The sequence below is a fragment of the Monodelphis domestica genome, chromosome 2 (assembly GCF_027887165.1).
Source record: "Monodelphis domestica isolate mMonDom1 chromosome 2, mMonDom1.pri, whole genome shotgun sequence".
NCBI lineage: Eukaryota > Metazoa > Chordata > Mammalia > Didelphimorphia > Didelphidae > Monodelphis > Monodelphis domestica.
The window spans coordinates 530,261,674-530,288,956 of record NC_077228.1 but is presented as its reverse complement, the minus strand read 5'-3'; the positions used below and the strand labels follow the sequence as shown (position 1 = coordinate 530,288,956).

General features: G+C 48.0%; 1 protein-coding gene across 9 annotated transcripts; it reads left to right on the top strand.

Annotated features, from left to right (window-relative positions):
* Positions 1–678: 678 nt before the first annotated feature.
* Positions 679–23,614, top strand: EIF4E2 (eukaryotic translation initiation factor 4E family member 2). 9 transcript variants are annotated; one of them, XM_056819924.1, is made up of 9 exons: positions 745–901; positions 1,833–1,934; positions 4,151–4,265; positions 4,711–4,845; positions 8,591–8,695; positions 9,455–9,607; positions 9,713–9,849; positions 16,451–16,531; positions 20,913–23,614. In XM_056819924.1, exons 2-8 carry the CDS (start codon positions 1,882–1,884, stop codon positions 16,494–16,496), a joined length of 744 nt encoding a protein of 247 aa, XP_056675902.1. In that variant the 5' UTR covers positions 745–901; positions 1,833–1,881; the 3' UTR covers positions 16,497–16,531; positions 20,913–23,614. The 9 variants fall into 9 exon arrangements, with proteins under 9 accessions (XP_001363208.1, XP_056675903.1, XP_056675905.1 ...); XM_056819925.1 differs by lacking the exon at positions 1,833–1,934 and having other exon boundaries at positions 709–901; XM_007486083.3 differs by lacking the exon at positions 16,451–16,531 and having other exon boundaries at positions 746–901.
* Positions 23,615–27,283: the final 3,669 nt, after the last annotated feature.

The following is a 27,283-nucleotide window of genomic DNA, read 5'->3' as shown; positions in this document are numbered from 1 at the left end:
AGAGGCCAGGTGGGGAGGGGCTTTGAATGCCATTTTGCACTTGTTCCTAGAGGCCCTAGGGAGCCACTGAAAGTTCCTGGGAGGGGGTCACCAGCTCAGAGCCCGGTAAAATGAAGGGGATGGCTCACATGGCCTCTGATGTCCTTCCCACTCTGGTTTCATAAACTTGGGCTCTTTGATGAATCGCTGTTTCTCCTTGGGCCACAGTTTTCCCCTCTGTAAAATGGGGAGCTGAAATGCATGGCCTCTGCAGTCCCTGCCAGTCCTCAGCCCAGGACCCTAAGATGTTGGGTTGATGCCTTCCCTTCCCTGGGCCTCAGTTTCCTCTTCTGTAAGAAGATGGGACAGGGAGGTGGTTCAGTGGCTGGAGATAGGTCTGGAAGTCCTGGGTTCAAATTTGACCTCAAACATCTCCTAGCTGTGTGATCCTGGAACAGTCACTTAGCCCTCACTGCTTAGCCCTTACCTCTCTGCTGCCTTGGAACTAATGAACAATATTGATTCTAAGGCGAAAGGTGAGGGTTTAAAAAGCTGTACACAGAGGTGAACTGACTGGCCCCTCCCCCACATCCCATCCTCTCTTTTCGCTGGGACTAGGATACCGCCAGTTCCCCAATGGCCCCGCCTCCAGCCACACCCACGTGGCTGGGTGGAGCTGGTCCTCTCCCAGCTCGGTACTGCGCAGGCGCACCTCGGCCACGCCTCCGCTTCCCCGGGAGGCTCTCGCTCCGTTCCTCCTCCCCCCAGAGCTGGGCGCTCGCGCGCTGCACTTCCGGCTGTACGTAGTGCCACCGGAAGTATCCGGGGGGACCGAGGCCGTGGGACTCGGCGGAGCGGAAGTCAGTGAGTGAGACGACGGCGGCGGCGGCGGCGGCGAGAGGATGAACAACAAGTTCGACGCGTGAGTGGCGTGGCGCGCGGCCCTAACTGCCGCCCCCGGGCCCGGGCCCGGCCGGAGCCTGAGCCCGCCCCCGCCGGGGCCCGCCCGGAGCCGAGGCCGGGCCGGGGCCGGGGGGTGGGGGGGAGGGGACCCCGGGCTGGGGGAGGAGTGGGGGGGCGGGGGAGCCGGGGCTCCAGCCCCTCCCCCCACCGGCGCGCACGGCTTAGGCGCCTCCCGGATGCCCGGCGGGGGTGGGGTGGGCGTGCGGGGCGGCAGCGGGGGTGCTGGGCTGCGAGTCCGAGAGCCTGGGTTCGAATCCTGACCCTGTCAGTCACTGCCCCTGTGACCTTGGGCAGCTCCCCTTCCCTCTCTGGGCCTCAGTTTCCCCTTTTCTCCCGGCCGCCGGAGGGCAGCCTCTAGCCACCCCGTTGTCCCCCGTGGGGACCCCGTGTTTGCAGCTCCCGGGCCAGCACCCAGTAGGTGCTGAATGCATGCACGCTCGCTGGGACGGGGTCTGGGTGCGACGGAGATCCCGAGAGTGGCTCCTCCCCCCATCCCCAGCACCCCTACCTTCCCCGCCCACCCCGGGCAGCAGGGCCTGGGGCAGACTCGAATCTGGAGCCCTGGCCGGGCCGGCCCTGGGGCGAATCCTTCCCGCTTTCTTGGCCTCAGTGCCCTTGGGTGAAGGGAGAGATTTGGTCTAGATCCCTTGAGGCTCCCCGGGGACGGGTCCTGGGGCTGGGGAAGGAGCATGGGACCAGGGCCCTGGGGGAATCACCGGTCAGCTTCCTGGCTCCTGGGGTCGTGTCTGGGCTTGTGAGCCACAAAGAAGGCTCCCTAGGAGGGAGCAGGACTGGCCCAGGGTCCCCCAGGTAGCAGGGCCGGGGTTTAACGGCTGGAAGGGGCGGCAGACATCCCGGAGCACTAAGGGTGCTCTCCCCTCCTTTTACAGATGAGAAAACTGAGGCTCAGAGAGGGAAAAGGACTTGCCGAAGACCCAAATGAGACCCAAACTCACATCTCCTGACTGGTATCCTGGCTTCCTTCTTTCCAGGCAACCAAAAAACATTCCTTGAGAAATTCATCCTACAGAGTTAACTTCCTTCTGGCTTCTGTTACTGTTAAGCAGTGTGCACCAGCTCACAAGTAACTTAGTTGCTGAGAGGAAATGCTCCTCCAGCTCTCCTGCCCCCAGTGTCTCCTCCCTTCCTTGGGATAATACAGAGATGCCCTGTGCCCCTGCCAACCAGTGGATTGTTGTGAAAAGAGTAGACTTAGATGTGTTCATGCCCCTGTGCAGGCAGAGAAACTCCAGTGATAAGGGCGGGTTTCCCCATCATAGGCTGGGACTATTCTGCTCAGAATTGGGGTTCCTGCAGTGACAGTGCTTGAGGCCAGGGATGAGAGAATGGGCAACCCAAAGCCAAATTTAGTTAGTAAGCTGAAGGCTAAATAGAAAGTCTTACACTTGAGTATTTTTAAAAATCAACAAATGGAAGGAGCGTGGCTAGTTGTCATTTCCTGTGAAAAATGCCTGGAGGCCGGAGAGGATTCCAGCCTCAGCCAATAGCATTATTTGGTGCAATCTTAGGTCAGAAGAGCAGAGTGCCCAGGCTCTGCACTCGTCAGACACCAACATCTGGAGTATTGTGTTCAGGCCTATCTACTACCTTTTAATAGGGAAGTTGGCAAGCCAGGAGTGTTTGGGAGGGTGGTGGAGGGAGCGCACCAGGAACCTGAGGGGAATGATTTAAGGAACCCACAGAAGAGAAGGCTGTGGGGAGGACCTTTGGAGGGCTGGCAGGTGAGAGAGGCAGTATTTGTCTTGACCTGAGGGAACTGAATTAGGAGGATGGAGAAGCTACAACTTTCCTCACAAATAGAGCTTCCCAGCTCAAAAGAGTGGGCTTTCTTAGGATATTGGGCCCCCATCAGGGAAGGGCTTCACATCGAGACTGGGCCCCTGATTGTCAGGGATAGTATCAGGAGGCCACATTTCTTAGACAATGGTAGAAGACAGTGAGGTTCTTTTTAAGCCTGAGATTCCGGGGTTCCTCAGGAATGTTTCTTGCTTGCTTAGGGATCTCCTGGGTCGAGTGTCTTTCATTAGGAAGTGTTTGCCCATAGTCTCTGTTCTTCCCTTATTCTCTACTTATTTAAATTTCATTCAACTTCAGCCCTTCATCTTCCCTTTTCCATATCAGACCACATTTCTCCTATGTGTGTGTGTTTTTTTAATCCTCATCTTCCATCTTAGAATTGATACTATGTATTGATTCCAAAGGAGAAGAGCAGTGAGGGCTAGGCAATTGGGATCAAGTGACTTGCCTAGAGTCATACAGCCAGGAAGTTATCTCTGGGCCTAGCTCTATTCACTGAGCTGCCCATCTGCCCCCCTCTTATGTACACTTACAGAGCTTACTGTCTATAACATGCATCTGACACTCAGCATGTAGTACCTTATGCTTTCTGGTATCAGTCAGCCACCATTTAGTAAATATTTCCCATGTGTCAAATAGTATGTTCCCAAGTCCTATTGATACCAAGAAAGCCAAAAAGAGGCCCTGCCCTCTGCGTGCTCACATTCTAGTTGGAGAGATCACATGGAAATCACTAGTTGTGGACACCATGTGCAGGGTAAATGGAAGGTGAGCTCTGAGAAAGCCGTAGGCAGTCAGCTTCTTGAAGGCCAGGATAGCTTGTTGACCTGTCTGCCACCTTTATCATGTGGCAGCAAATGCTCAGTAAATGGTGAGTTGATATTGGTTGCTTATCCAAGGAAGTTAGAACTTGAGTTAAAGACCTTTTTTGATAATAATTCATGTAGTTAATGGCTGTAACCTGGGGCATAGTTTGAGCATTTCCAGTATTATTCACACCTATTAACCATATCACTTCCTTTAGCTATAAGGCAACAGAGCCAAAGAGGATTCCAGAGATCCCATTTGAAGATGCTGACTTAGAATGTCTTTCTTTCCATCCTTGTCCTCAGGCCAGTCTCCTTGAGAGAGCCAGTGCTGCCTTGCTCCCATATCATTAGAAGTGTTTGATCCCTATGCACTAAGCTGAGGGGGAGGCAGTGCCAGACTGGAACTCTGGCATTCTGTGTCTGGGCTGTGTTACACACTCTCACTCCATCCCCAACCCCCTACTGAATTTGGGTGGTGTTTCCATATCTAAGGCAGTGAGTCAGAGGAGTCTCTTGATTCTTTTGCTTGAGGAAGAGACGGTTCAGTTGCAGGAGGAACATTGTCTCGTCTTTTCTTTCAGCTTGAAAGACGATGACAGCGGGGACCATGACCAGAATGAAGAGAACAACGCACAGAAAGACAGTGAGAAGGAAAGAAATGAGCGAGACCGAAGTCAGAGCAGCAGCAAGAGGAAGGTGTGTTGGGAGCTGGCAAGATCACTTACTCTAAGGGCTCCAAGGCATCTCAAGGTCCCTCTCTTCCAAATCACCCTCCTTTTTGTAGCCTCTGGAGGCATCCCTCTGCTTTGGTTGCCTGTTGTGCTGGATGGAGATGATTTCTCAAAGAGAGGGGATTCCCTGGAGTTACTGTTATAACTTGGAACAATTATCACATAGGTCCACAAGATGGTTCTCCTATTCTCAGGTTTATGACTCGAATTGCCCAAAGCAGATAGTTTTTAATGATCATTTCCAGGTAAATTTGGTCATTTAGGGCACTTTTCTAAACAGCACTTTTCTTTGGGGGCAGGGGAGGATTAGGATTGAATGGATAAGTGCTGAGGAATGCCACCAAAAAATCTTCTGTCTTTCTGGAAGGGTGAGCTTTGCCAGGAGATAAGTGGATTGCTTTGTTCCACAGGCTGTTGTCCCTGGGCCCGCAGAACACCCACTGCAGTACAACTACACTTTCTGGTATTCCCGGAGGACACCCGGCCGGCCGACCAGCTCGCAGAGCTATGAACAGAATATTAAGCAGATTGGCACATTCGCCTCCGTGAGTCTTCTGTTGTTGCAGTGGGTAGATGTAGCTCCTTGGCGTGCCTTTGTAGTGCCATGTTTGTACCCACATATTGGCAGACTGACAGTCCAGCTGATCCCTTGGGTTTTCCACCTTTGGTTGCTGTCAGACACCTGTGTCACACACCCATTTCATCAGACTGTAGTTTGCAAGATTCCTCAGATGAAGAAGAATTTCCTTATATATTTAAAACATTGATTTTTTTTTTAAACCCATACCTTCATTCTAAGGTAGAAGAATTATAAGGGTAGGCAATGGGGGTTAAGTGACTTGCCCAGGGTCACACAGCTAGGAAGTGTCTGGGGCCAGATTTGAACCTAGGACTGCCCATCTCTTGGCCTGGCTTTTAATCCACTGAGCCCCCCCGCACATTGATTCATTTAAATCCAGCTATGGATTTAAGGTCCAAAGTGGTTTTCCTTAAACTTTTAACTTGCACATTCTTATTGAACACCAACTGTGCTAGACACAGATGTAGAAAAAATAGTCCTTGTCCCAGTTCTTACAAACTAATGAGATTTGGTTAGCGTTAAGCAATAATATTCTGTGAAAGAGAGGCCTTCTTTTGCTCTGCACTCCTCTAAAACCAAAGATGATGGCAGAGACTGTCTTAGAGCAGAAAATCTTCACTGCTTGGGTCCTTTCTTTCTGATCCCTTCTATGGGATTGGGCACAGACAAGGACCAAAAAGACAGGTTGGAATCTCTTTCACAAGAAATGTTGCGAACAACTTATTTTCTCCTTAGAGAGTGGTTGGCCCTAAACACAGCTAAAAATAACTCTTTCGCTTGTTCTTTTGTGGACAGGTGGACCCTTTGAGGAAATGCTCTGTCCAAACTGGGTGTTTCCTTGGAGTATTTGGGCAAGTCTACTGCTTGGGGCAATGGAAGGCTAGCAGGGAAGACTCCATCCCCTCCTTCCAACCCTGAGGCCAAGGTCAGGCTGTTTATTTTGCAGAGTGGGAAAATAAAATTGTGCAAAGAGACAGTTGAGGCCAGTGTAGTTCCCCTGCCTCTTAGAATTAGAGGCACTTAAAGGTCTGTTCACCAACCCTTACATGAGGCAGATAGTTCAGATATCTTGTCCCCATTTTCCAGATGAGAGGTTGAGTGACAGTGACTTGTCCTGGGTCATACTGAGTCTGATTAAAGTCCTGCATCTGTGCTAACTTCCCAGACTGGCCTGCTGCCACACTCAGAAGGACACCACCTTCTTTATGTTTGGTTAGCAATGGCCTTGGGAAAAGGGGGAAGGAGGGCTGCTGGACTTGGAGATTCAAATCCAAATCCACCCTACTTTGGGACCTGGGCTGTTCAATCCTTGAATCATCACTGTCACTGTCATTGCTGGGATTATTGCCTCTGGAACCCTCAGAGACAGGGTCCTAAGTAGAAGGAGCCACTGTTATAATGAGGTCAATAAAATAGGTACATGACCATTGTCCCAGTGTGGTCTAGAGGAAAGTGCTCTGTAAACCTTAAAGCCCCAGGGAGATGGTGTCAGCATAGAAGGGCAACGTGTACATGCCCCTGGGTGCGGAGATGGTGTCAGCATAGAAGGGTAATGGGTACATGCCCCTGGGTGCGTGTTTAAAGGAGATTGACTTAAAGCTGGGTGTGGGGATCGGTCAGTGCTGAGAGTCCCAGGCCTGCTGCATTTAGTGGTCATCAAGGAGCATGTGCGTGCACGTGTTTATGCATGTTTGTCCTCCTCCCACCCTCCAGGATCCCATGTCCTTTTCTTGGTAGTGTCCCCCTCCCCTTTTGAGAACCAAGCAGTTATAAATCACACATAGGATGGAAACCCCAGGTCTGGACAAAGTATGTCAGTAAGAGTAGCAAGTTACTGTTAAATCTATTCCAAAGGTTTGGAGTGTGAGGAGGAGGATTTGGAAGTTGATAGATGGGCCTTGGTGATGGCCTCCTGAGCCTTGGCACGGCTTCTTGCTTTACTCAGATGACATTATTCATCTGCCCCTCTTGCCTGCCAAGTAAAGCAGGAACTCTTCCTGGCATTCCGGGCCCTCCAGGTTATTTGTTAAGTCTTCCCCCTTTACCACCTGGCCATAGCCCTGACTAAGTGTTCTCCATGCTTGGTTCAATACTCTTCCTTCCTTGTGACCGTGCTTCAGGCATGCTGTCTCCAGTGTTCCAGTGGTTGCCTTCCCCCACTTTCTCTTGGAGACCCAGCAGAGCCTGAGCCCCATTGGCTTCCCAGAACCCACTCTGGGTTTTGTTACCTTGGCTGGCTCTGCCTCCTTCTGTCCCTGTTTATCTTCCTTGAGGTTCTCATGCTGCATCGCCTCCATCTCTCCTTTGTATGCCTCATGTCCTCTCCCATATCAGCTTCCAGAGAGGACTATAGCAATTTCGGGTGTTTGGGGTTCTTTTGGCATCCCCGGTGCCTGGAACCTGGTAGGCACTGAATAGTCACCATATTTATTCTAATGTTTGTAGCCTTAGACACTTTTAGATCAAACTGCAAACTTTAGCACTCCAAAGTCACCACTAGGGGGCACATGCTGTAGCCAGTGAGGGGCAATTCATTTAATTCAGCATCTACTTATCCCTACTGACTATGTCCAGGCTGCTACTTCAACCTGTTGAATGTTTAGAGAACAGCTCATGCTAGACAGTATACAAGGATGAGCTGAATTCAATCTAACCAAGCAGCTTAGATTGGTGCCTGGTTCAGTAAGTCCTCTTTGGCAGTCAGGGCACCAGAACGTCATTGTTGGCTGCTGCTATCAGATATTCAGGGAGGAGGTGAATTGGAGCTTCCTTTTTTTGAGGGATAGAGAGACAGTAGGCCAGGTGCTAAGGGGTGGGAAGCAAAGGGTATGTGCCTATAGGCATCTTTTTAAAGTTTGGTACTGTTGTGGCAGCCACAATTAAATGATTTCATTTAGAAATAACTTCAATTATCATGAGACAGTGACTCTTTTTTTTTTTTTAAACCCTCACTTTCCATCTTAGAATCAATACCAAGTATTGGTTCCAAGGCAGAAAAGCAGTAGTTGGGATTAAGTGACAGCTAGGAAGTATCTGAGGTCAGATTTGAACCCAGATCCTCCCATCTCCAGACCTGGCTCTTAGTTGACCCAACCAGCCACCCCTATGTATTTTCTTTAAAGTAATCATTTAGGATTGTTGGTCACATTTGATGCCTACTAGTCCACCTTCGAACCCTGTTGTTGTGAGTTTTGTTAGTGTTTCCTTGACTGGTTTTCTGTTTTCTAGTGTGTCTGTAAAAAATAAGGTAGGACTTATCCTAGTGAACTTTGGATTGTCCCACATGCTGCTTAGCATGCTTTTCCTTAGACTAAGAATGTAGCTAACCCCCACTCTGAAGAAGTAGGCTTGACCCCTGTGAAGCTCTAAAGCCTAATGGGAGAGATGATATTGAGAGATCTAGGTAAGCCCAAACAGAGCAGTGGTAGGTGGACATGACAACTCAGCAGATGTGGGCATGATGGGATTGTTTCAATGACTGGGGAGTGAGTGGAACTGAGGCTTCATGGAGGAGGTGAGTCTGCCCCTGTGCCTGAGGAGGATTTTCAAAATAAGGGAGAGAAAGTAGCTTGCTAGACGCATGTGCATGTTGTCTACCTAGTAAACAGAATGGGTCACTTGCTAGGTAGAGGTAGAAAGCTGCCTTACAGCATTTGTGTTTGGCAAGGGACCTCATCATTAACATGGTGGTTACTGGGGTGTCTTCACAGGTGGAGCAATTCTGGAGGTTTTATAGCCACATGGTACGTCCTGGGGACCTGACAGGCCATAGTGACTTCCATCTCTTCAAAGAGGGAATCAAACCCATGTGGGAGGTGAGTGAATTTTCTGATCTTAAAGATTAGCATTGACTTGCCTGGGCAGATCTGTGGCAGCCTTGAGGGGGTCAGAGTTTTTCAACAGCCTTGTCTTAAAATGATAACTAGGAACTGGTGTTCTCTGAGAATCAGGGCCCAGTGAATACTTAAGGAGGATGCCTGTTGAGGTAAGGAGTTATGTCTGTGGCTTATTGCCATTAAGGCACATGCAAAAGAAAAGCAGACTCAAGTCCCATAGCTCAGAGGTAGAGTGGGTGAGCTTGGGTTTCTCTTCCCCATATGAGGGACTCCTCCTTCCCGGCCCTCTACAATCATTGATTGCAGACTTCCCAGCTGTTGCTAGGAATGCTGGCTGCCAGCATCTCCACTTAGATGGGATCAGGTCTCAGTTGGATCTGGGAGGCAGGATGTGGCTGTTGCCTTAATACATGGTAGATGGTGACAGCCTGTGCCCTGACCAGGTTTGGGGCTCCTAGGAAATAATTGTTTTCTCTTGAAATCTTGGCTTCATTTTGTCACCTGAAGAACCTCTGCAAGAAAGAACAGTATTTGTTCAAAGAGTGCTTCCTTGTACTTTCTGTATCATGGTTTGTCCTTTAGAGTCCAGTCCCTGTAGTTTTACCTTTTCCTCCTACAAAGTTGAGTGCTGGGAAGATGATGACACTTTCTCAAGTGGCTTGGGCTCTACTCAGTCTTGGATGGGAAAAAAGAAAGCTTTGAAGACATTTTAAAATATTTTTGCCCTCCTTTTTATAGGATGATGCCAATAAAAATGGTGGTAAATGGATTATTCGGCTCCGTAAGGGTTTAGCTTCCCGGTGCTGGGAGAATCTGATACTTGCCATGTTGGGGGAACAGTTCATGGTGGGCGAAGAGATCTGTGGGGCAGTCGTCTCTGTCCGTTTCCAGGTAAGTCACCTTTGGGCTGGCCTTGCCTGGCTTGTTGCATTCACTGTCTTTGGTTTCTAGGCTGCCTCCTCCTGGCTTTGATCACGTGTCCTGGTCTTCTTACAGGAGGACATTATTTCAATATGGAACAAGACTGCCAGTGACCAAGCAACCACAGCCCGTATCCGGGACACGCTACGTCGAGTGCTTAACCTACCTCCCAACACCATAATGGAATACAAAACACACACCGACAGCATCAAGTACGTGTTGTGGGGGGGCCGGGTATGTCCCTGAGCTCAGCAGAAATGGGTCCACAGATTGGCAGCCATATGCCCACATGAGCACGACTATGCAGGAGGTTGTCCTATGGAGAAGGGCCAGGCCAGTCTTAGACACTAGTGCTTTGGGCAACTTCTGAAAGCTCTGTTGGACACCCACTTCTACAAAACGTGGGCTCTGTAAAAGAGATCTTTTCTTTAAAACCATTTTGTATTAACCTAGACTGATTTTTATATAGGCTGCCTTGTCTTTCGGTCTCCCTAATCTATTTCCTCAAAAGAAAGACAAGGGTCTCTCTGCTTTTTCTTGCTGCTGTTGGAGGTAATAGATCCCTATCCTCATCCTCCCTGCAATTTGAACCCCTTAGCTTCAGTCTATTTTCCTAACTAACCCTGGGAATTTGACTTCCTCCTGGGGTGATGTCATTTCCTTTTGTGTTGAGCTAAGAGTGCCAAGGACCCCAAGCAGGTGGTTCCTGTGGGTATAGCCTGAATGGGAAAATAAGAGGCAAATGTGGAAATGAAGCCATGATGGCAGCTCACTGGGAATCTCAGGAAATGGAGCCATTTACACTAGAACATCTCACTGACTAGGGTTGCCTTTTCAGAGACAGGGTATCAGTAATTAAAAAAGGCCAACCAAGGCCATTAGGAAGGAGAGCGGGCCGTGAGCCACCCTTTGACCGTGACTTTACTGTATGCCTTTAGGTCTCTGCCCGTCTGTGCTTCAGTTACCCCATCTGTAAAATGGGGATAATAATACTTAACCTACCTCACAGGGTTGTTGTGAGGCTGCATTAATGTCTGTAAATTGATCTGAGTTCCTCCAACGGAGGGTGCTCTGGCAATGCCAAGTATTATTATTATCATCATCATCATCATCATGTTACTCTCCTTATTAAAGACCAGTCATGAGCCCACAGTTGTTTACAGCAGTCCAACCATTTGGGAAGCTGCTTCCCTGTACACTGACAGAATGCTGTGTGTGTGGAGTTGGGTTAGGTCAGTGGAGCTGGCGGTCCCATTGGCACTGGCATTGGTGAGCCCTGACCCTAACACCTTAGGCAGCTGGGATCACGCCCCGCACCTTGACAGCAGGTTGGGAGCCTTTTTTCCTTAGAGCAAGCCTGATGCTGTATCTGCCACTGTGTGTCATGTGTGCTTCTGTGCATCTCAGTGGCGTGCTTTTTATGGACAACCCCAGCAGTAGCTGGGGGCCCCAAGCAGCTAGTTGGCCATTAGCCAGAGAATCACCAATTAGCCATGGCCCCAGTTATGTGTCTTAGTCTTTCTAAGTGAGCATTGCTTTTCTCTAAGCTGGTTTTTCTTACTCTTTGTTTTTAGAATATTGATTATTTTCTTCCTCTGGCCAGACTGTGTGTAGACCTACCCCTGTATTCATTTGGGTACTACTACCTGTTCTGTTTAGAGAAAGATTTTTATGGAGAGAGGCATTCCATCAACTCCTCTCACCCCCTCTGCCTCTCTGTGCTGTCCCACGGCCCTGAGGCAATCCTGCCTATCTAGTACAAGAAACTGTAGAGAAATCCTTGGAGAGCGAGCCTATTGGCAGGGTGTCTCAGACTTCTAGAGAAAGTGACCTGGTCCACCCCCTCACTTCAGGGACAGAAGCCTGCCTCCACATGTCCCTGCCCTGTAATCCTGGGAACCCAGAAAGTCCACCTTGGGACCCAGATGCCATTCTCCCTCTCCTTCCCCTCCCAATATGCCAACCTTTTGCACTTCCATTAGAATGCCAGGCAGGCTGGGCCCCCAAAGGCTCCTTTTTCATAACCTCTGGAAGACGCGGTTGAATGTGCCATGACCCTGTCCCTTACTGGATGGCACCGTCGTCGAAGCTGGCATCATCGGAGTCTCTTGTTCTGTTGGCGTGCCACCTGGAAGACGCTTCTGTCCCCGGACAACAGGAGTTGGAAGAGCATCTTCTGTTTTCAGTACAGGCTGACCCAGCCACGGTGACAGCCGAGATCACTCAATAAATGGTGCGAAACTAGTTTGTCTCATGATCTTGCTCTTTCTGGTGCCTCAAAGAAGGGCCTGTCCGACTCTCCCCAGGCTAGGAGACAGCCTCGGCTTCTCCTTTGTAATTCTATCCCAGAGAACGATGCAGTGTCCTGGAAGGAATGTCCAAGAGGAGGACCTGACAGAATGAGGGCACCCACCCCGTGATGCCCTCAGCCAGGCCCTATTCTCTGTTGCTCGTAGTGATTTAGGTCCCATCAAGCCACGCTGAAGCCTCGGGTGGTGAATGACATTAGGCCCAGAGAGGGGGAACCTTCATGCCTTGTCTTGCTAACCTTCTCGGCTTGCCTTTACTTCAGATGACTCTCTTGCTTGGAGATAGGGGAGTGCTAGCCTGCTTCTGTCTGTGTGTGCACTTATGTGTCTGTCATGTCCTGGCTTTGCAAGCAGGAGTTTCCTATTTGGCAAAGACTTTAGAGCTGGTGTAGCTGGAACTCTCTGCTTTGCCTCTTTGCCCAGCCCAGCTCTTCTTTGTCTCTACTAAGTCCGGTTTGTCTCTACTAAGCCTAGGAGGACCCCCTTGATTGAGCCCCTGGATTTTGGGAGTAGACCGCAGCTTCCATCTTCATCCCTTGGGAATTGGCTCCATGGGAGGGAGACCCCAGAAGTGGGTCGTAGCTTCCGCTTCCGCTTCTAGACTGGCTTGTTGCTTTCATTTGCTTGCTGCCATTTTTCTTTCAGAGATAAGCCAGCTTCTCTAGCCTAGAGAAAGAACTTTAGGAAGCTTTCTTCTACAGTTGCTTAGCATTTTCTCTACTAAGCTCTGGTGTCATCTCAAAGCATCTACACGGGCATTTTGCAGGCACTGTGTTGCCTATCAGCGAACATATTAAAGTCTTCTATACTGTGCCACCAAGTGAGTTTGTCCATAATTGTTACCTTCCCAAAGTAGTCATTGCAGTTTTGACTGTGCCAGCCTGTTGATGTACCAGGCTGGTGGTCATTGTCCACGCAAGGGGGCTCCAAAGAAATACTTGTACCCAGAGCCTGGACTCTGTTCCCCTGGAGCATTTGTGTCATTTCCTTTGTCAATTGTGTCCTGGCTCGTTATAGGAGCAACCTCCGGCCCAAACTCTGTTTATAGGATTTGTCAGAGAATTGGAATTTTTTCTCTTGTTCTCTGTAACCTTCTCCCTTGGCCCCCAAGGATTATGGAGAATATATTGATTAAGTACTGTGTTTTGACTTGTGTTTTATGGGCTTTGTGATTGCCTAATGGAGTAAAATGTGGTTAAAAGGTGCCAGATTTGGGGGTTTCTTGGCCCCAACTGGAGGAATGTTAGAATTTGCTTCTGCCTTGCTTTGTTCCTTATGTTTCTTGGACTGATGAGGCTTTGTTCAAGAAGGAGCAGTAGCTGCTAGTCCACATGAATTCTGTGGAAAAGGAAGAAGAGATCTACTGTCTTAAAAGGACCTGGGTGCTAGGGCTGCCAGAAGTAGAAAAGGGAGACTTGCAGGAGGGATGAGTTGGTTTAGACTTTTTCAGTCATTCCCTTGTTCTTCACTTTGCTGTGTTTGCCCTTCTTTTCATGTTCTTAACTATTGTTTAATCTTTTGTCCTTCCAACCTTTTCTTCTCCTTTCTTCATGCTCCAAGCCATTTGTGGCCCTTTTCTTCCTTTCCTCCTTGACCCCATACCCAGCTAAATTGTGGTCATCAGCAATGAGCAATTGGCCTCGGTGCTTGGGGTAGGGAGTCAGTTTACCTGATGGAATATGCATCTCAGATTAAGCCTGGGTAGAAAAAAAAAGTTACCCTTTACAACTACTCTGCTTTGTTTCTAGCAGGTGATTTAGTGCAGGTAGAACAGGCTTGTGAAGCTATACTCAGGAGATTTAATAAGTTGAATTGGTGCTCAGTGCTAGTCACTCCCTTTTATGTTCCGGTCTTTATCTGGCATTTTGTGCTTATGTTTCGGGCCTTGCAAGCATCAAAGGAAAAACCATCCCCTTCCATTTGAAGAATTGTGGTAAGCCATTCAAAGAGGCCCTGTCAGAAGCAGGAAACTTGGCCTTCACAGCTCCGATCTAAGGGGCAGACCTGAGGGGTAGATCACAAGGCTCAAATCCAGACAGCAACTTTGCCAATGGAATTCTACACAGGGAAGAGGGTGACCCAAGGCTGATCTGCATAAGGATCTAGTGGAATGAGCGCTCTGTGCCCCGTTGACTTTAGGGACTATAACCTGGCATTTCTGGGTTGCTTTTCTTATCCCACATGTAGATGGACTGACTCCAGTTTCATGTTTCATGACAGACTTCTTAATCCTTACTCATCCTGGATAAAGATGGTCCCCTCAGAGCAGCTCTCTATACTAGTCCTGCCATAGGTAGCAAATGGATCAGTGCTAACCGTTAGTCTGGGATCCAATTCGGGGCATTCCCCCAACTTTTAAGAGTGCTGTTAAGGAAGAAGAAAGGTGAATCTTGAATGAGAGCCTGTCTAAAGGACCAGAGAGTATCCAACAGGAAAGGTCAGGTTTGGGCATATATCCCAAGGAGGACAGTAGCTGGCTTTTTTGTTTGTTTTTACATTTTTCCTTTATAATGAATATAAAGAGCCACTTAGACAGCAACATGGAAGATTTTGGGTAGATATAAGATGGAAGTTAGAGTAAAGGGAGCCATAGGAGAGATTCTCTGTTTATTTAGATAGGGTGGCTTAAGTGTTGTCTTCAAGTTGGGGAGAGAGGTAAAAAGTGATTTCTTTTGACCTTAGGATTTGCTGGTAAAAAGTTGCAGGCCCTAGGGTAAATTCTTAGCAATTTAGAGTAGGATTTAAATGCAAGAACCACAAAGTAAAAGTCCGTTCTCTGAACTATCAGATTTATTTTAAGATTCCCATTTTGCCACCTTTAAAAATCTTACTAATTTGGGTGATAATAAGCCTGCACATTGGATTTTGCTCCTGCTCTTTCTTTAGCAGAATGGTTCAGCTTGCCGTAGCTTGATGAAGTAGTTCATGATATAGCACACATTCCTCTTCTGCTATCTGCCATAAATGGAACCATGGAGCCTTGATTGGCTGAGATAACCAAGTTTGTCAGAGAAGAAAATGGCTTAGACAGCATCCTCCCATTGATCTTCCTGCCCAGTTACTCGGTGGGAATCTCTGAAGAACTCTTGGGTCATCTCCAACTTCACCCACCTACCCTTTTGGAAGGGTGTGTTGCTCTGACTTCGACATAAATGAGGCTTTTGATCAAGAATATTGCTTGTCTGCCAAAAGAATATCAATAGTCCGGGTGTCAGCATCGACTCTCCTCGGTTAAAAAGTAACAATGAATCATCAGAGTGGCCAGACAAGGAGAGGTATTGAATGGCGGTAGTATGTAATCTCTAGGAACAGAACCTTTGCCTTTTGGGTTTCATCTAGAGACTAAACCAGTAATGGAATTTGACAAGTCTGGGTTCAGGTACCCTGTTTGATTTGTACACATTTTCTTGAGAAATCTCTTGATTTGAACAGGCATTTTCCAGGGAAACTTGGCAGACATTCTCCCCTTAATGGGGCTGGAACACAGTTGAGGGCAAAAAGCCAGGAAATTTACTTTGAAGATAGAGCCTGGGCAGTGCTTGGGTGTTGGAGGGGAACACCTTCCCCTCCTTTCCTGGATTTAGTGGATGTTTATTGAATGACTTCCCTGTTTGAGGCATGGTGCTAGGTGACGTGTAGGGTACAGACATGTCTAAGATAGTCACTGCCCTTGATAAACTCCCTACCCTTTAATCCTGCTGCAGCTTCTTTCACTGAGTGTTCTCCAAAAGCCAATGGGATCAAGTTATGCCTCAAAACTGAACTTTGTCCTCAGATAGCTCTGAATTGCTGGGGTTGTCTGTGGGGGATAAATGGCAAGGCTTTTCATTACAGCCGAATCTGTGGGGGCCTGAGCAGAGGTGGGTCAGCAGAACTCCAAAGGAATGACAAGCCTTGGAATGCTAGTGCCCTTGTTCCTTCTTCCAGTTAGATGGGGCTTTGGCTTTATCTGTCCTCACTGTTAGGCTAAAAGGTACTCCTCTGCCACCCATTTCAGGGCAGTTTTTTTTTTTAATTGTTGCCCTTTATAAGAGTAATTGTTGCCAAACTACCCAGAGCTGGGACTCGGTGTTCATTAAATCTGAAGAGAGCTGAACTTTAGCCCTCCTGGTTACCATTGGCTCTCCTCCGCCATCGTGTTAGTCAGTCACTAAACAGTCCAGACACTGGACCAAGCTGCAGCTTTGTGGAACTCTCATTAAGGTCCAGGGGCAAACAACCAGACCATGGGGACGGTCAGACTGACCAAGTGGAACAAATTGGGGGTGACCTAATTTCTCTATGGAAGGTGCTGCTAAGATGAGCTGGAAATGCATTTTGTCCCCTCTGGTCTCTCCAGGCCCCAAAGAACTCCTTCCATTGGGCTCTGAGAATGTCTGAAAGGGGATGTGGGTTACCTCAGGTTGTTGGGTCACTGTGACTGTGTGTTGTTGTTGTTGTTGTTGCTGCTGAAAGCCTTTGATCTGAACCGTGCTATTATGTTTTTTTGTCTCTGGCATGCCAGGGCCTGGGAGGAGTTTCATGGCCTGGTGAACAGCAGCGGCCGCTGATCGGACGCTTCCCCTCTCTGTCTCTCACACCCAGGGTAGGGCCTCCTCTATCTTCTCTGTGACTTTGTGACATACCTCTCCCTGCCGCACTTCTCTGAAGAGAGATGCCCCATTCCCACATATGCTTCCTTACCCTGCTCTGAGGTCTGCTCAGTTGATTATTTTTTTTACTCATTCACAAAAACCACCAAGAAACCTACTTGAGACGTCATTATTCTTGTTCTGCTCTGATGTTTTTTACCCTCAACATTTTGACAAGCGCCCTCTGTTTGAAGGGCAGTACCATACTTCTTTCTGTGGGGCAGGTGAGAGGTACGTCTCCCATATGCTTGTGTTGTGTAGTAGGTATTGTTGTGTAGCCAGAACAGTCACATCTGGGATGTGAAAGTACAAATTCCTGGTGTTTCCGGGTCAGGGACTGGGGAAATAGATTTGGTGGGAATGATAGCTATAATTGAGAAAACTCCTTGCTCGTCAAGAGAAGGACTGGCCAGGAGAAGAGTCAGCCCCTTCTCGCTGACAGTATTCACCTTGGAGGGCTTTTTGTATCTCCAATAACACAGTTGCAAAGACCAAACCTCCTGTCTGGGTAGAAGTGGGCACCGAGTCAGTCCAGAGATTCAAAGAGTAACACAGGCCTCAAGCTGAACGATGGGCGCCTTCCATCCCCTGGAATGAAAAGAGGTGGTTCCAGTTGGAATAGAGAATGCCAGCTGCAGCAGCTGGCTTATGATCGCTGGTATCCAGGAGGTTGCTTGGGAGAGCACCCTCAGAGCCCCCGATAACATCCCCTTGCCCTCCGTCTCACTTGAGAGCCGAGAACGTGTCGTTTTTCCTGTTGCACTTCGTTCCTGAGATGATGAGTGTGTGTCCTGATGAAGCAGGTGGCCTTTTCTATCCAGGCCGCCCGCGTGCAAGAGCATGAACATGGAGGGGAAGCTGGGGAGCCCAAGGCTCTCATTGGCTTCTGGTAGCCCCTGGGACTTGGATCCCAAACCTGGCAGTGCTCTTCCTTCTGCATTCTTTACATTCCGGTATATGTCCTCACTCTTGGTGCTTCATGGTGTGAGTGATGATAATGCTCACTCATTCTGTGTTCATTGGTTGGGGCCCCTAGCTTTGGGTTCTCAGTGCCCTTCTCCTTCCTCCGTCTCTTAGTAGTCTTCTAAAGAAATCCTCTTTGATGGTAGAAAAGACAACTCTTCCTCCTTACTTGTTGTAGAAATCCATTTCTAACCTGTGCATCTGCAGACATTCCGCTGTCTGCTTCGCATTTTGAATGTGATTTTTGCATATTTGCTTTTGGCCTCAGCACAGATGCTCTGCCTTTAACCACGGCTCCAGCAGGACACCACCAGCCTTAGGGAGAGGGCTCAGAGGACTCAGATTACTTGACTGGGATGGCACACCTGTTACAGGAATCCTTTCTTGGTCAGGAACAGTTGGCAGCTGTCAAGTGGAAATCTAAGCTCTGAGGCCTGTTGCTTCCCTGTCCCTAGAGAGGATCTGAGGTGTTCTTTTTTTCAGGAAGAGAGGAAGAAACCAAAGCTGGACTATGGATGATGGGAAGCGGATAGCTGAAGAACATTCCTCTGAAGACTGGGTCACACAGAACAACTTAGAATTAGCATTTCCTGGGGGACCTTTTAGAACCCAGAATCAGAGATGGAGATTCATTAAGAGTTGCAGAGCTTTCAGGGTAGAGTCCCAAGGGCTCAGAGGGGAGCCAAGTCTAGATCTCAGGGTTTCATTCCCAGTTGTGTGATCAAAGCCACTTTGGGAGTAGATCTGGTAGTAGAACTCTAAATCCTGGGACGTTTGGAGCCAGCGCTGAGGACTAGAATAGCTCAGGGATGGGATCGTCTTCACAGCGACTTCTTCGGCCACCACTACATTAAAGCTGTGTTTTTAGGGTAGGTGTCTTATCGTTCCCATCTCTAGGGGAGTCTGAAGGGGATTCTGCTTGTGAGGCCAAGCAGCCCTTGTTTTCCTTAAGGGATCTGGGGGGTGGTGATGAGAACAGAAGCTGCCATGTCTATAGTACTTAGGTTATCTCCTAGGATCCTCACACTCAGCTCTGTGAGGTAAGTGGTCCAATTGTTATTTCCATTTTACAGATGAGAAAAGGGAGACTTGGAAAAGTTATATGCTGAAGGTCATGTGAATAGTAAATAGTAAAGCTAGAAAACTAGAACTCAGATCTCTTGCTTCCCAAGCACTCCTAATGGTAGGGCATGGCCAGCAGGGCAGAAGGGAATCCAACTCCACCCATAACCCCGTCCCCCCCTAACCATAAACACCATATCAGTAGGGGACATGAGGCAGATACCCTGTCAGGTGCCAGTTTTAGTTCTGAGCCACCCCTTTGCCTGCTGCTTTGCCAGGAAGGCCGTAGAATGACCCCATTGCCTATTCAATCTGCTTCTGACCTTCAGCCATTGTCAGCAGCATGTGCCATTCCCCTCCATTTGTTCATTCACTCATTCATTTGTTCAACAAACATTATTAAAAACCTTCTGTAAGGCCCTGTGCCGGGTGCTGGGGATACTAAGATGAAAATGAGTACCTGCCCCCTCGGAGTTTCTGTTCTGCAGGGGAATACACTATAGAAACCGAGAAGTCAATTCAAAATGATCTGAAGAGGGAGAGAACCCCTTGAAATCTGGAGAGCAGAACAAGGAAGGAATGGAGAGGACCATAGCACAGTCAAGCACAGTAGGCCAGCAATTTCTTTCTGCACAATTAACTCCTACTGTAGATCATTTGAACATGGCCCTCCTGAGTCACGCTTAAGATCTTTTGTGATGATTTCATAGAAAAGCTACAGGTGTGAATTTTGATTTGTTACTTTTGCTCAAAAATACCCAACGAGCCAGTGGAACAGTTGACTATCAGAGAGCAGAATGGCTTTTCCGAAAACGACCAAATCTTGAAACAGACACGTTCTTTTTGAAATTTTATTCTTTTAAGTATAATTAAGGCACGTGCTTTTTGACTTATTTTTCCTGCTTGGGTAGAGGTTTCTTCGGTTTAAGTCGAAATTTCTTTCTTTCCCACCCACACTTTCTTTCCTGCCCAGTATGATCCTACCTAAAACATTTTTGGCTCTACAGGTCCCATTCTACAAATGACATTCTTTGTGGCTAAATAGACCTTGCAGTGGTGGCAATTTAATTTCTTTAAACATTTCTCTGTGGCAAAATATTATATAAGGTCGTGTACTTTATGTGTTAAGAAGGCTGAGGTCTGTCTGCTCAACCCTTCACCGACTCTCCCCTGGGAGACTATCTGCTTATTGGTGTGAGAGATCCTTAAACTCTCCCGCAGCCCTGGAGATATCACACATTTCAAAGGAACTGGGCCTGGCACATCCTTTTCTGTCTTCTTCCCATTTACCTGTTTCGATAGAAAAAGGATTTGATTTTCATACCTTGAGAAAACACAGCCCTCCTCTAACCCTTCCCATTCCTCTCTTTTCACCTTTTCCGTACTAAGCTCTGCAGCATTTGGTCTCTTGGGTTACAGGGGCCCCCGAGCAAGTTGGTGTGCTTTTAATTAAGTCCTAGTAGTAGCAGCAGCATCTTTGATGACATTCTAGGTATTTTTACTCTCTTAATTCCTCTGCATTGTGTTGCGTTCCAAGGGGTTATCTGCATTGGTGTTGCAAACACAGGCATCCCCCACTGGGCATCCACCATTGAGTCCTGGAGAGCACAGTAACTGTAGGTGAAGCAGTGCTAGGTAGGGCAGTTAGCATCCCATACGTTGGTGGGCAGCTGAGTCACATGACTGCAGGGCACGGTACTGAGGAGTTAACGATGCTAGTATAGGACAACCTTAGTCGGGCAAGAGCAGTTTGCTACTGCAAGTAAGCCCTCTGCCAACAGAAACACCCAGAAAGACTGCTGGTCGGTTACTGGACCCTTTTCTTTGGCCCACCTCTCTCTGTCTCTGCTTCTGTGATCAGATCTGTTCCGCTCCATTTCTTAGCAGCTCCTCTTGGCATGTTCAGACACCTTTGTGTGCAGGAGAGAAATCCGTGAGAAGGCAGGCCTGTTTACCCCCCACAAAGACAACTCGGAGGAGACACTCAGAAAACAAATGGGGAGGATTTATTTCTGTTAGGACCAATTCATCTTAGTTTCCAAAGTGGATGGGCCAGACCCCCTTTCTATAGTATTCTCTTCTTCATAAGCACCTGGGAGTTGTTCAACTGAGTTCTTTGGAGTGAAAAGGGGGGATGCTGGTCCCTGTATCTCTGGGTTAGTTTTAGCAGGGAGGTGCTAAGCAAAGGCCAGGGGTGGGTCACTGAGGGCCCCAAAGCTGATGGTCACAGCTTTCGCTCACTCTGTGTATGGATATATTTTAGATGACCTATGTATTAAATCCTCCATTCTCTCCCACTTTCTCTTTCAGGGACAATTCAAGTTTTCGAAATACAAAAATCACATTGTGAAAGTACCCAAGCTGGCAATAATCCTTTTCTGTATGTGTGTGTCTGTCTGTCTGAAACGGATGGGAGGCCTCCAGCAGCTCCCTCCGTCTGCTCACTGAAGGGACATCCCCGATCCATGGGCTCCCCTTTTGCACTCATCCTTGGAGGAAGGATTCCACTAGACGCCCTCCGGCATCGCTGACTTTAAAAAGCAGAAAGACAGAAAAGATGACTTTGTAATAGACAGACTTTTTTTTAAAATGGGGGTTCTGGGGAGAGTTGAACCTTTCATTTGCTGTGTGTGCCGTTGTCCACATGCCTTCTGGGCCCTCTCTTGCTCTCTTGTTACACTTCACAAAGGGTATTGTGAACACACGTATGTGCCAGAGCGGTTGACGGCGAGTTTATCAGTATTATGAATGTCTGTGCATCTGGGAAGAATTTCTGTTGGAGAGAGTCACCATGCTTATCTGTAAGTGCTCCTTTCTGGCGCTGCCTTTAAATTATTGGGACATTTTGGTTTTTTTCTCCCCTATTCTCCCTCCTCCACACTGCTGTCCTCTAAACGTGTTGATGATATGTTGGTGATTGTCCAGGGCCCCATAGGGCCTCCTGCCAGCCTCCAGTCCTTCCCTCTCTCTTCCCAACGATGCTTCCTTCTTCCTCAGTGTGGCTGCATACAGTGCAGCCTTTAACGTGGTGTCTGCTCCCATTTCACAGAGGCGCAAGGCCCCTCTGCTCAGGAGTTGGGCCCCATCTTGAGCTCTGGGTATCAGGCTTCCTTGGGGTAGGGCAGGAGACCCTGAGAGAGTGGACTGGCTGTCCAGGGGCATGCTCTCCCCTTATTGAGCAGGAAGGGCGGGAGAGGACTTTGCAAAGCCAGATCTGGCTGGATTTTTAAGGTGTGCTATGGGAGGATCCCAGAGCCCTGAAAATAGGACATCGGAGGTGCCCCACTGGCCTTTGTTGATGACTATCGCGCCTTTACTGCCTGTTTGCCACTGGCCAGGAGAGCGCCTTTCCGGCGGTCCTCGGTGCTCGGTGCCCACTCTGGTAATACCTGCCAGTCTGCGTGATGCCCAGATGAAGCCCTTGAAAAGCCACAGTCATCGAGTGTTAAGATGGACCAGATCCTTGTTCTGAGAAGTTTGAGTGACCTCTCAACTCCAGAAGGACTAAATTAGGAAAAGTAGAATGAGCCCCCAAGGCCCAAATCAGCGCTCAGATTAGAACCCTGCAGCAGCCTTGAAGTTACACTGATTCACTTAGCTCTTGGGAGCAAAGATTAGCAGTGCCTTAAAACGAGGGCCTCTCAGAAAGCCTGGGCTGGGGGGACATGGGGCAAGGTAGGGACCCTTAACCAACTGGTCTTGGAGGAAACCTACAAGAGTGACAGGCATTTCCCCATTGGGCTTAGACTAGTTTCTTCCTCTCCAGCACCCCCAATCACCACTGGTTGGGGATACTTTCCTTTTGTTATTTTTTTTATCATCCTAAAGTTTCATTAGAGCAAAACAAATGAAATAGAGTGTGTGTGTGCGTGCGTGTGTGTGTGTGTGTGTGTGTGTGTGTGTGTGTGTGTGTGGCGCATTTCCATTCTTGGCAAAATCAGGTGTGCCTAAGGAGATTTAGGAATGATTCAAACTCTAGAAGTGAGGAGCATGACTCCCAGCCTCGAGCCAAATGAACATGACAGGCGAAGCCAGGAGCTGTGTTGTCTTTGAAGATCACAAGGAGAGCTTCCCCTTGAAACTTGTGTTCTTTCAAAGGGAAATAGCTTTGCTTTTGCCTGGGCATGTTGAGATTTGCCATGGAAATGCGAAAGAGGGCAAATACAGAGAGATCTGCTCTCTTTGGGGCATTCACTTAGCTGTGTGTGGATGTATGTTCACCTACATGTGTGTACATGAATTTGGATCTTTTCAGGTCATGTATTTGTATTTTTTTGTCCATGTTCCCTTGAACCTTCATCTGCTGTTCAGACTCTTGAACCACTGATATTTTCCAGAGCTGCTCATGTATTTTCCCCTCATTTCCTCCCACTTTTGCAGTATTTGAAATTTTTCCTAACCAAAAAAATGTGTACATACACACACACGTGTGTGTGTGTGTGTGTGTGTGTGTGTATGTATATAGACACAGTATTGACTAGAACAATTCATCGTCCCTTTCAGAAAAGAGTTCCTTTGGCCTACCTGTCCAACAGCTTTTCTTGGGAGCTCTGTACTCTTGACCCTCATCCAACCACTTGTTGCAAAACAGAGCTGAAGTGTCTCTTTCACTGTAACCAGCTTCTATACATCCACTCCTGATGTGGTTATAGTTCTGGGAAATATAGGGCTGCCAGGGCCAGCCTCGTGAGCAGGGAGCCCTTTCAGCATCCCCCCTCCTGGCTTTCCTATTGGGGATGGGCAGCCAGTATGCTCCGTTGTCCCTTTTGTGTTTTCTTTCTGAGGCACCCTTCCTCCCCCCTTTTTGTACCCTTCACTTTATTTGGGTGTGTGATTCCTGTGAAACCAGAAACAGCAATCGTTTCTTACCCAGAGTAAAACATGGTTCACGTCGCTCCAAGAAAGGGCTTGCTGGCTGTTACTAGTGGAGAATTAGTAGAGGCCATGGTAAGAGTGTCGCACCTTCAGAGCATTTGTCTGCTGCAATAATAAATGGAAAAAATGGGCAAGAACCAGGTTGTGGACTCTTTAATGTGGGAGGGGAAGTGGGAGTATTGATCATTTGTGGGGGCTGCCCTGTCCTGGTAGGGTAGGGATTTCCCTGAACAACCTGATCCAGAGTCACCCTCAGACCGATTGGAAGCATCTGGTATGAACTCGTTCCCCAATAGCTGAGTTTACCTGCCAAAAGACACAGGCCATTTCGAATAGATAGTGCAGGTAGAATGATGGGAAACCCCTGGCTTTCGGTTGCTGGTGGAATTCTGGCTTCTATTTTGGTGCTCTTCATGTGTACCTAAGTTGGTGTTGCTTCTCGTCCTCCTGCTTCCCATTTGGGGTGTGATGAGCTGTGATCGGGCCAGAAACTGGAGAAAGCAGGTTCTGGCAGGAAGTCGGTCATTCCCAAGGCTGAGAAGGAAGGAAATGCAGAGTGTGTTCTGTTGAGGCAAAGGCATAAAGACATGGGTCAGAGAGGAACAGAAACAACATCAGAGCAGAGAGCAGAAAGCATGATCTGAGCCGAGAAGAGAGGCATTCTTGAGTCATTTCCTTCCCAGCAATTCTAGATTAGAACAATATGATGATGCCCCGTGCAGTAGTCTGTAGAGTGCTCACTGCTGGATCTTGGGCAAGCTCTGTAGAAATGCATTTTCTTGTTTTGAGTGTGATCTGCAGAAAAGGTCCTGTAAAAGAAGAGGGAGAAGGAATTCTCCCCGAGGAAGTGAGCTTTCTTCTTCAGGTCCCATTTCCTCAGGTTTACAATGGAAGCCAGCCTGGAAGCTTCGCGGGTCTTACTTATGCTTGGGTTTTCACTCTACCCATCAGCCTGGAATCGTTGACTTCTGGCAATATACCTGCCTGTTTGATACAAAACTCTTGTTTCCCAGGTCCAGTTCCATTTTACCCTTCCCTGTTCCTCCTCCAGAGAAAGGATGGTGAAGATCCCCTTTCCATAGATGAAATATGCAGAACAATAGCCATGGTGCACTCCACTGACAGCTATCCAGATGGCAGGGACAGTCGGTATTTGACTTCAGGCTCTCCAACTCCAAATCAAGGGCTCTTTAATCACAGCTCTTAAGTACCCACAATCTCAACCCAGTTGCAAAGAAAAGATTCTTTAGAACATTTCTCAAACATGCAACCTAAGGGCAGCCAAGTGGCTCAATGGATTGAGAGCCAGACCTAGAGACAAAAGAGCCTAGAGATACTTCCTAGCTGGGCGACCCTGGGCAAGTCACTTAAAAACCCTGTTGCCTAGCCCATACCACTTTGTTGCCTTGGAACCAATCCATGGTATTGATTCTAAGATGGAAAGTACAAGTTTAAAGAAAAAGAACAAAAATATGCAACCCATCACACTCCTGAGTGGCCTGAACTAGATTAAAATGTAATTGGGAAATACGTAACAAAATAAATGAAAATATAATAAAACATGATGTTAATTATGTGATTTTCCAAGTCAATATTTACCTGCAAGGATTCTTATGTTCGTGGCCCCCATTTCTATTTGATTTAATACCTTTGCCACTGCCTGAAAACTTGGGGGAGAAAGAAAATACTGATTCACAGAATGAACCTAGAATTGAGTGAAGCATAAATCTCCTGTTTTAGTATCCACTGGAGGGGAGAAGACAGCTCCGAGAGCAAATAGGAGGTCTTGCTAGGCATTTCAAAGAATGTTTCCAACTCACACTATGGAAAGAGCGCCGGTTCTAGTCAGAGAACCCTGCTTCAGATGAGCTCTCTGGCTTTCCCTGCTGTGATTCAGTCATCAGGACTGAGGGAAATACATACTGTGTAACAGGGTTAGCAACTGGAGAATAAATAGCCATTCATTTAATAGTTTGATAAGGTCAACAACCATCAGCTTTGGGGGCAGGAAAGGACTGGCCGCCTACAAATTCTCATCTCAGGTAGTCCAATGTTGGCACCCGAAGACAATTTTCTGTGGTGACACATTGCTTCCCTGTTGGCCCAATCACCGAATGGGAATTTAGGAGTCTCGGCTAGTTGTTTCCTGAAAGGAATTTCTATCCTATCACAACCGAGAAGTCATCAGACTCTTCTTGGATACCAGCAAGGAGGCTGGAGGAACCCATCATCTCCTGTGGCTGGTCATTCGTCTCTTTGGACAGCTCTCGTCGTTAGGAAATCTCTCCAGAGATCCAGCCCAAATGGACCTCTTGCAACTTCCTCTCCTCCCTTGTCCCTTGTTCTTACCAAACAAAACAAAGAGAATCCTTCTTCTAACCAATTTTTATTTTCACTGTAAGGCAGTAATGATAGAAATGACCCCATGGCCCAAGATGTGGGGGCCAGTTCTACCCCTGGCCTTCTTGGTCCAAATCATGCAAGTCTAGCCTTTTTTGCACATAGTCCTAAAATACTAAACACAACTGTTGTGTTTCTCCAGTTGTCTCCCCTCCTCCCCCGCCCTTTAAGATACTTACCTTCTCTCTTAGAAGAAGAGCCATAAGGACTAGGCAATGGGAGTTAAGTGACTTGCCCAGGGTCACACAGCTAGGAAGTGTCTGCTGCAATATTTGAACCCAGGACCTTCCATCTCTAGGCCTGGCTCTCAATCCACTGAGCCACCTAGCTGCCACTCTCCAGAGTCTTCTCCAGGCTAAATGTCTCTAATTTCTTTAGTCCTCATGGTTACCTTCTTTGCATGCTTTCCATCTTATCAATGCCCTTAAACAGAACCCTCACACTTGAATACAGTACTCCAGACGTTATCTGGCTAGGGCAGTGTTGCCTCCTTTCTCCTGGAAGCCATGCCTTGCATCCCTGTATCCCCAGATTCCATGAATATTCCTGGTAGCTGCACCTTCCAGCTGACCTAGCCATTCAGGGGAGGCTCTCTTAATCCTGCCTTCTCCATCCGTGTGCAGCCATCTTTTTGAGCCCTCGTGTCAGACTTGTCATTTGCCCCTTTTGAATTCCATCTTATCAGGGTCATGGGGGCCATCCAGTTCGAGCTGGGAAGTGCCTTTTGTTTTTCAGAGGAGGAAGCAAGCTGAGAGAAACAGGACCATGCACCATCTTTGTATGTCTTTATCGAACTTACTGATAGAAATGCTAACTGGCCAAATCCTTGCAGGTACTCCACTGAATGCTGGTGCTTGGACTCAGGTTCTCTGCCCTTTCCATTGAATCAGCCACGAGCATTCTTCTGAGTCAGGTCTTTCCGCTGGTTCTGTCCTCATCTAATCCAGTTAGCCTCCAGGCCACATCTCTTCCTCATTTCCACAAGAATGCATTGCCAAAATCTGTGCTTATAGTAGGCCCAGGATGGAAATACAGTTACTCTGAAAGGACTGTTCTTGATGTGGTCCTGCGGCCCCTTTGCTAGATGCTCCTGCTAGCTCTTAAATGAGCTGTTCTAGCATTTTCCCAAGATTTGAAGTCTAGCTTCTTGGCCTAGAGTTTGCAGACTCGGTTCTCTTCCCTCTTGAAAATTAGGACCTTCCCCCTCTACAGTCCCATTGTTTTTCCCATTCTCTACAATCCTTCAAGGATGGCTTACAGAGGCTCAGCAACGACACGTGCCAGTTCTTTTGTTCTTCATCTGAGCCAGGTGACATGAATTTATCAAGGAGGAAGATGCTTTCGTGGTACCATAGGCAGTGTCATAGGTTGCAAAGAACGTGATCTCAGGAATGAAATCCTACCTC